The 9,954-nt window shown below is 40.4% G+C and overlaps 1 protein-coding gene across 1 annotated transcript in view; it reads right to left on the bottom strand.

Moving 5' to 3' along the window:
• Positions 1-9,954, bottom strand: part of TBC1D31 (TBC1 domain family member 31) — a 55,250-nt gene that overhangs the window by 41,439 nt on the left and 3,857 nt on the right. Inside the window, exons 2-4 of the mRNA XM_011360825.2 lie at positions 7,275-7,421; positions 3,498-3,613; positions 290-468 (exon numbers count right to left, since the gene is read on the bottom strand). Coding sequence (XP_011359127.1) covers positions 290-468; positions 3,498-3,613; positions 7,275-7,421 — 442 coding nt within the window. The remainder of the gene's footprint in view (positions 1-289; positions 469-3,497; positions 3,614-7,274; positions 7,422-9,954) is intronic.

The following is a 9,954-nucleotide window of genomic DNA, read 5'->3' as shown; positions in this document are numbered from 1 at the left end:
GTTAAAAACTACAATGAAACCAATCAGCTAAATGAAAACTATCAACTTGCTAAAGTTGAAGTTACATATTATAATAATAATTTAAAAAGAAAATCTCAGTAAGTTATAAATTATAGCCACAGGCAGCATCTTCAGTTCTTTCAGTTACTTTGCTTTGCTTGTTGCTAAGTTATGAGATGAGAACATAGGCACGTGGGACAAAGTGCATCATTATTTACATCATCTATAAATTCTGCCGACCAAGGTAGTAGCCTGAGAAGAAGGGACCAAGATGTCCCCCCTCACTGACCTTTTGTATACCCACAGACTGGAGAATATTCAGTTTCCTCTTTCTCTGAAAGGTATCCAAGTCCCACAGCTGTGCTGTGTCCGAAGAAGTCGTGATGGCATATCTCCCTGACGCATGCACAGAGATCGAAAATATCGATGATTCGTGTCCTCTCATCCAGCTAACTAGCTCCTTGGTGACTGTGGCAAAAAGTAAAATAGTTATATGGGGAAAACACTATAAATTATCCAAGAATTAATTCAGCTGATGCCTAGGTATTATGGGGCACCCCATTAGTATCTGCACCCACGGAGCCTGCGGCTTGCTAATGAAGTGTGCGTGGGGCAAGTTAGTAACCCAGGCATCACGGAGGTGTGAGGAACGGCCTCCGGGGTGGCACTAGGGAGCCCGAGCTTTCTCTTCCGAGGACAGTTTCCCGTTGGACAGTACCACATCTGGTCCGTGCTACAGGAAGAGCATTTTGAAGGTATATGGTGGGTATACTGGAAAGGGGGACGAGATCAGACAAGATGACTAATTGACGTTGCCGTAATAATCCAGGAAGGAGATACAGAGGGTCTAAGCTAAGACTGTGACAATGGAGAGAGGAACAATTTCAAGAGCTACGGAGGAGAACTCAGTGATCAGATGGATGTGCTGACATAAAAGAGGAGATAAGGCTCCAGCGGTTTAGTTTAGTTGTGTAAATAGATCGTGATACTATTAACTGATGTAAGAAATACAGAAGCAGGAACAGACTTAGCAGTGTGGAAAGAAGAGATAATGAATTTGATTTTTAAAACTGATTCTGAGGAGCACAGATGTGCGTGCATATATGTGTGTGTGTCTGTGTGTGTGTGTCTGTGTGTGTGTCTGTGTGTGTGTGTGTCTGTGTGTGTGTGTGTCTGTGTGTGTGTCTGTGTGTGTGTGTGTGTGTGTAACATCCAGGTAGAGAAAACAGTCTGGCAGGAAAAATACCAAAAACTATTCAAGATAAACATCACTGGGTATAAAATTATAAGTGATTTTTATTTTCTCTTTAGATTTTTGTGTTTCCAAGTTTTAATTTTCCGATCAGAATTTTTTCCTCCAGAAAGATGGAACTGAGGAAAATAGTCAGAAAGCAAGAAGTAAATCTGAGAAAAATTAAGACGCAAAGTAGGTTGAAACAAGAGACACAGGAACAGATGAACCTTGGGGGGTGCGGGGGGAGGGGCAGTGCTTTCCCAGCACCAGTCTTGAGTCTGGCCTCAGTTAATGATCAATTTTTCACTGGTCTTCAGTGAAATGAGAAAAATAGAAATAACGTAATGAGTTTTTCATGAAGTTAAATTTAAAGCACGACTTTTTCATCTAGTACTATATTCTTCAAAGTTTCTTTATGTTAAAAAGTCCTTAGTTTTATGAAATGAAGTTATATTGGTTTTTCCAATGTCAATTAGCAAAATTAAAAGTTGATGACCTACGTGAGTTTTTCTACTTTTTTTTTTTTTTTTATGGGGTCAAAAATCCAAAACTCTAGGAACCACTCAAGGAAGCCAGGAGAGAGAACGCTAAGCAGCCGTCAGGAAGGGGAGAGGAGAACCGAGAGAGAGAATAGGAAAACGAAGGCTCTCAAAGTAATCCAAAGTGTTAAATGCTGCTGAGAAGTAGGATGAGAGTATAGAGAGGATTTAAACAATCAGACGTTGCTCACGACCATGGTGACAGAAGCCTCAGGAGCATGAAGTGTGGGAGCAGGAGTAAGAATCCAGAGACAGAGGCTGTGAAGAAGCAGGACTTGGCAGTGAAGAGGGAGGTAGCAGGGGAGGCAGGGACAATGCCTAAGGAAGGGGCTTTACTGGGGAGGATTCGAGAGACAGAAGAGACTATAAAAGGATGGAACTAAGAAGAGAAGAAGAGAGTGAGTGGAATCCAAGGAAAGCAATCACAGATGAGCGCAGAACTTCTCCGACAGCAGTGTTTGAAAAACCAAAACTGGAAATGGTTAAATGATTATGCAAACACCTATAGAGTCGAATATTAGGTGCTGATTTTATATATACTGTATGAATTTTTAATGAGGTAAGAAATGACTGCACGAAACAATATAGACAGGATGATCGTGCATTTGTTAGAATATGAAAAAGGTAAAAGGTACACGCAGAGAAAACAGAGTGGAAAGGCAGGTGCCTGGACGGAAACGCTGCCGGCCTCGGGGCACCGCTGAGGAAGGGCTGCTTTGTCTCTTGCACACGCAGTGCCAGTGAAGTAGAGATTAGGGGCAGGTACCCTGCTGCTAGTCTACCGGTTAGGAATCCTGGCTCCATCACTTATAAGCTGTGGGATCTTGGTCAACTTACTTCTGTGACTCAGTTTCCTCATCTGCAAAATGCGGATAATAATGGTATCCACCTCCGTGGGTTATTCTGATACTTAAAATTAATTAATGTGTATAAAGTCATAGAACAGTCTCTGGCGAAGAGTAAACTCTCTATGTGTTAGCTATCACTATTACTATTGTTGTTATTATTGTTTATATAGCTTTCTAAATATTACAAATATTTCTAAATAACAAGAAAAAACAATGCAGTTGAGATAGCTTTTTTCTAAAGAAGAGGTTCAGTTTATGGAACTCTAAGTCCTCTGTAGGAACTTCCCCAGTGACAGGAGGATCTTTTTCAGTCACGGGGGCGGGGGGGGGCCCTCGGGTGACAGCAGGTGGTTTATGCTGAGGAGGGAACCGCAGAGTGGGGGCTGGCCAAACCGGAAAGGCTGACCATGATATCAGCGGACCCCCCGAGAGAGGAGCAGAGCTGGAAACTGAGTCTGACCAGGGGGCAATCATCCAATCAACGAGCCTAGGAAAAGCTCTGGACATCAAAGCTGGATGGCCACACGTCGATGCTGGGAGGGTAAAGTGGCCCTGAGGACAACGGGAGCCTCCACATTCCGCCCTAGGCGCCTCTCCCGTTGGCTGGCTCTAATCCTTTCGCCACATTAGAACTGTATTTGTACGCACAGTGCTTTCCTGAGTTCTGTGAATCATTCCAGTGAATTACGAAACCCAAGAGCAGTTGTGGGGAGCCCTGAACTTGCGGCCAGCTGACCTGACGTGAGGGTCACCCTGAACTTCCAGCTAGTGCCTCAAGTGAGGGGCGTCTTGTGGGGAGCACTCCCTCAGACTGTACAGATTGACAGACTCCTCGTGTACTTCAGTCTTCAAAAGATAAATAGGAGGACTTCTTACCTGCATCGAAACACTTAACAGAATAATCAGCTAATGCCACGAGGAATTCAGACTTCCTACGGAGAGCGAAGGCCAGCGCTGTGCAGGCTTGTGCTGTTCGCTGAACAAGAGTAAACCTATTGAGAGATTACTGCATTAGTCTTACAAATTCTTCCGATGACCACGAACTGTCTGTTGGAGGAGTCCTTAGAGAGGAAGAAAATGAAACCCAGAAAAACGAGCTCCCATTCCAATAGGCCGAAAACGGATCGCGAAGAGTGCTACATGCCCTGGAAGGGAGTCTGGCTTTTACTTACACAGAATGGGAAGCTGACAGAATTATAATCAGCCATGTCTTTTAGGAAGATATTTCTGGCAGCGATGAAAAATGGACAGAGGGACAAGGAAGAAGAGATCATTAAGAAAGCTACTACAGAGAACCTCAACCAGAGTTATGGGTATAAAATGGTAGAGGTGTCAGAAGTGGACAGAGGCTTAGTGATGCATCTAGCAGGAGGTGAAGAGGGAGAAATCAGGAATTCCTCACGTGTAAAATGAAGATGAGAAAAGACATTTCACAAGGTTGTTGTAATGATTAAATATACAATGATTAAATGAAATCATACATGTTAAATGCTTATCAGAGTTCAATGTATAAAAAAATTAAGTTTTCAAGCTTGGGCAAAAGAGGAACAGTTTGGAAGTAGGAAATAAGTCTGATTTTAAGCACGTTGGGCTAAAGGCCCTTGCAAAACATTTAGAGCTGTGCTGTCCAAAAGAAGCATAACACAGGCCACATATGTAATTTAATTTTTCTCGGAGCCACATTTAAAAAGTAAAAAGAAACAGGTCAAATTAATCTCAATAACATATTTTACTTAATTCAATATGTATCTAAACTATCATTTTGACATTTCATAAAAAAAAAATTAACGAGATATTTTCATTTCTTTTTTTCATACTAAGTCTTCAAAATCCAGTGCATATTTTCACTAACAACACATCTGACTGCGGACTAGCCACCTTCCAAGGGCTCAAGAGCCACATGCGGACTGTGGCTACCGCACAGGAAGGCCAACCTAGGAGCGATCTGAGTTAACGGTACTCACAGGGCAGCTGAATGAAGCCTGAGGCTTGGCGGTGGTGAGATGATCGAACAGAATACCTGGAACATGGAGGAGGCAGGCCAAGGACAGATCGCAGAGGAGCGCACAAGAAAGGGGCGGGCGCCGGAAGAAGAGTCAGCCAAACAAGGGGAAAATAATCAGAGAAGTAGAAAAATCAGAATAAGGTTGCACCTTGAAGCAAAAGAAAAAAATGTGGGGGAGGAAGACAAGAATATTTAATAAAACGAGAATTGAAGATTGGATTAGGCAAAAAGGAGGAAGCCCAGTGGACTGCTTTTCCAATCAGACGGTCCTGATTTCAAGTCTCAGCTCTGCCACTTACTGCTCTGCTCAGCTGTAAATATTTATAGGGAGGAAAGGGACAGTGGACAAAATAAAAGAGAGGAACTCTCATGGCACAGAGTCCCAGGGTGGCTACGGAAGACGGACATTGGCAAGGGAAGAAATTGGGATCATCTATTTTTATGATAAAGTGGCAAAGAGGTATGGACGGTTAACTTACAGGGATATTTGAGGTTGCGGTTGGGGAAGGAAAGCGTGCAGGAGTCAGTTTTCTCATGAGTTAGGAGGCCGAGGCCGTCAGAATAAGAGCAGGGTTAAACACTAGGAGACAAGGAAATTGGTAAAGATTTGGAATACTCGGAGGAGAATGGGAGAAGTAAATAACGACAGAGAAGTAAATGAAGTGCTAAGCATCACTGGTGTTGAAGTTCATTATTCTGTAGTGGAGTCAATCAACAATTATTTTTATTTCATTTAGCAGTGGGAGCAAAGAAGAGACAGTTGATCTAAGACTGGGAATTGGCAGAGTAGGTCAGGCAAGAGTAGAGAGCAGAAACATAATTAACAGATTTCTACCCCGTAAACCACAGATAAATAAATCACATATGATCTCTTCTTTTTGTGAACGTTTTGCGAATAAGTTAGTGAGATCATGTTCTCTACAAACAAGGAAATTCTCCTGTATAGTCACAATACAACCATAAAATCAGAAGAGTACATTTATATATTACAACCATCTAAAGCTCAGACCCCATTCAATTTTGCCAATTGTCTCAATGATGTCCTTTACAACAAAAGGATCAGTCGAGAATCAAGCTTTCACCTGTCGTGTGTCTAGCCTCGCCCAGTCTGGGATAGTTCTTCAGTCTTTCCCCAAGTTTCATGACCTTCACCCTTGTGAAGATTACAGGCCAGTCTTGTTAGACGATGCCCTTAAATTAGCTTTGTCTGATGATTCCACTGATTAGATTCAGGCAACATGTCCTTGGCAGAAATACTGCAGAAGTGACACTTGTGCTTTTCACCGCACACTATCAAGTAGCACACAAGTTCCGACTGTTCCGCTGCTGGTTAATTTCACGTTAGTCATTTGATAAGGTGGTATCTGCCAGGCTTCTTCACCATAAAATTATTTTTTCCCCTCTGTAATTAATATGTTACTTTGCGACTAGAATGCAAATATTCACTCTCGTTAAACTATTTGATTGCAGCATGAATGCCTAGGTTTCTATTTTATTCTATGGGTTGTGATCTGTTATTATCATCATTTATTTTGATCCTCAAACCGTCTCCAATGTGGCCAGAGGGAGCTCCTTCAAGCTGACACTTATGTCCTTGTGAAACATCCCACCATTCTTTGAATGATTCCTTCTTTTTGGCTACAGAATGTCCCAGGCTCATCTGTCCTCTCCCTGTCTCCATCCTGAAAGTAGCCGTTTTTACAAGAATCCCTGATTCCTTCTAGCAGACAGTGGTATTTAGAAGAGAACTGGGCACTGTGTGTATTCACTGCTTGATTCTCAGCGGATCCTTTTGTTGTGAAGAACATCATTGAGACAACTGGCAAAACTGAATGGGGTCTGAGCATTAGATGGTTGTAACATTCACTGGGGTGTTGCTGCTCTCAGGTCCTATGCGCGGACAGAGCTAGAAGTATGTGAGCAAGTATTTCGCTCACTCTCTTATATGCACGCCTCCACTTACTCCTAGGAGTTCACAGATAGATCCGATTTCAATCCAGTACCGTGGGGTTCATTCTAGCTTTCTCTCTTTCCACGTTTTGTAACTCCCCTTGCTCACGGTTAGAACTTGGCCCCCGTTATCCTCAGTATATTTACTCATTTGATCAAAGCCGCCATCTTTCCCATGATGGCCTCATCCTGCACAGACACCTTCTGACTCTCTAGCTAGTCTCCCTCCTACCTAGCCCCACGGCACGGCTGCCTACCTTAATCAGTCCCACCTAATTGCTTTTGTACTAAATTGTTCAGCAAAGGAACATTAGAAGAGTGAGGATCAATTCTTTAAGATTCCTAGATTTTGTATACTGTGACAGAAACCTACAAGGAAATTGTGTTCTTTCTAAATTGCCTAATGAAGTACCAGATAGTAACTGAAAATTTAACAATAACTTTTTAAATTTAGGAAAAACAAGCTACTAGAGATACTGTTAAAACCAGAACTTCAATTCTCTAAAAAAAAAACCTAATCATATTATCTTTTTATCTTTTTCCATTTTCTTCCAAAACACTTCTATCAGACAATGTTTTACAAGGGTACCTGAAACATAGTGAGAACTTAATAAATTTTTCTGATGAATAATAGCAGATACTATACAGTCAGTGAATTAATAACATCGAATAAGGTAAATATCAAAAGTAGCACTCACCTGTTTCCAGACAAGTCAAAAACATAGATATTTCCTTGATGGTCCCCAGCAAGTAAGCAGTCACCTGAGCTATCAAAAGCCACATTCAAAAATCGCAGAATTTTAGGAAGGTAGTCAGAAGTGGTGTGAATAATGTTCACTATAATTCTGTAAGAAAGAAAAAACCAAACGCACATTAGATTCTATGGCAGGCATTACTTGTTAGTATGAAAAATATGGCGTTATAAGTATACTTCACTAACTCTGAAGGTTTTGTCTACCCATTCTTCCCTCTCCTGTTGCTGCTGCTTCTCCTCTCTCCTAGAAGCAATCCCACAATGATGTCTGAAAATGCTTCAGAAAGTCGTTCATTATCAAAGAGCTACTGTTCATTTATTTGTGAAATACCTGAAAACTCACAACATGTCAGGCTCTGAACTAAGAGGAATTGACAGATGTGGGCGCTGCCCTAGTGGAGCTTTCAGTTTAGTGGTAAAGACAGACATTGAAAAAACATACACACACACGAACAGATTTATAAATTGTGATTACGTGATAGATGACAAGATATGATAAAAGAATGTATTTCGGATTGAGTAAATTGTTACATTAAACAATAGACACATGCTGAAAACGATGATGTAATTAGAGAAAAGTACTGAGTTTTACATAAGTCACAAGCTACCACATGTAAGGAAAATTTCAATCCAATATCCTAATTTTAAGATATCCTAATGAGATTTTGTTTTTGTGAATCAGAGTTCCAAAGCAAAAGTGTACACGAGTTTTATTTTCAGCTGTATTTGTCTAAAGTTAATACTTTTTTTTTAGATCTTGTACCATATATCTGCTGAAAAGAAAGCTGTTATAAAACTTGCAGCACACACAAAAAAAAACCCTTAAAATAATATATGTGTGTATATTTGGGTCATGAAGACCAGAATAACCCATTTGTTATTGCAACAGTTTTCAAATTGTGAAAATTTTTATCTTAATTGACTTTTTGTGAATTTTCAAATTTTAATATTAGAAACATCTATCTTCCTCATGATCACTTCATTAAAAAATACTAAATTGAATTAAGCGTATTAAACATTTTCTTCAGTTTATCTAAACAAGGCTTTTAAGACCCATTGGGTGAAACGGCAAAATTATTATAGTGCTCATTTTTATCTAGTCCCTGACAAAGATTCTTTGCTTGACCAAACTTTGCTCAGGCTCCTAGACCTTCTCGTAGGCCCCACTTGTGGATTTCCTTATAAAAATCTAACTTTAGCAAGAACCCTGCTCAGTCAGTTTAAACAGAATCCCCTTCCCTAAATACCTGACCATCCTTGACATGTGATCACGTGGCACATCCTCCATCTCCCAGGTGACGTCTTATCACCCTGGCCTGTCTTTGGCAAGAGTCCTGTTAGGCTGGTCCGGCCAGAGAGGTCTCCTACCCTAGATACCCTCTAAATAACTTTCCACCTGCAGCTATAAGCCCCCACTTGCCCAGGCCATATTCAGAATTAAGCCCAGTTCTATATTGAGGTCTCTTTTCCTCTATTGCAGTAGTCTGAATAAAATCTGTTTTTACCACGTTAACCACTGTCCAGCTCTGGTTTTTCTCTGACATTGTCAAAGGTAAGAGGGAAGAAATAAATGCACTAAAATGACAATAACATCAAAATGTGCCCTGGTGATTAAACTCAGACAGAGCAACTGACTTTCCCACTAGTCTTTTTTTTTTTTGGTAACGTCGATTATGTTTGGATTACAAAATTACATGATCATTGTTGAAAATAATAAAAAATACAAAAAAACACTGATATATAAAGAAAACTGATTATAACCCTACTATCTACACATAATCACAATTAATAGCAACATTCTGCCTTTCTGATTTTTTCAAATAAATCACATATTTATTTTAGAATTGCCTTTCAATTGCTCACAGGTTGCTTGACAGAGTTCCTCAGTCCTTAAACATAATAAAAACTTCAACTACTTACTGAACACCACAATGCATGAGATACTATTTTAAAGTGTTCATTACGCCCTGCAATGACCTTCTCTGGTAGGTGCGATTATCTTCACTTACCCCCTTAGGGATGAATTTGCTCAAGGTCACAGAGCTAGTAAATAGAAATTTTCTTCAACTGAAGTACATCTGACTCCACAGTCAGTGCTCCTTGCTCTCTCAACACCATGATGACGGGTTTTAACCAACAAAAAGTTATGTTTTAATGAAAGAAGCAAATAAGGACATTTGCACATGAACTTGTTTCTTTCAACTTTGTAATCTTGCATGTGTATCTAGATATTTATAACAGTAAGAAAGAATTATCATGGGTTGGCAAAAATGTTTTGAATATTTACAGAACATCAGAAGTAGGGTAGAATTTACATAAACTCCAAATTTGAAAAGAAAAATTCCTATTGAAGCATCCCAAGTCTAGACAGAAAAAATTTATTCAGTGGAGTTGATGGGACAGCAGCACTGTTAGGGGACTGACGGCCGCTGCCAGTACAGTGGTGAGCACCCTGCTTTGGCGTGTGTAGGACCACTGGCACTTAAAGTCTTGATTTGTTGAGGAGCAAACCAAAGATCAACAACAACAAAATTTCGAGAACAAGAAATACATTGAAACATGAAGTCAAGTTTCATGCAACATGCAACAAAGTATATGAAATCCGAGGGAGTTAGAAGCAATAA

Source organism: Pteropus vampyrus, unplaced genomic scaffold (genome assembly GCF_000151845.1).
Source record: "Pteropus vampyrus isolate Shadow unplaced genomic scaffold, Pvam_2.0 Scaffold59, whole genome shotgun sequence".
NCBI classification, from domain to species: Eukaryota; Metazoa; Chordata; class Mammalia; order Chiroptera; family Pteropodidae; genus Pteropus; species Pteropus vampyrus.
This window is presented reverse-complemented; position numbering and strand designations above follow the sequence as displayed.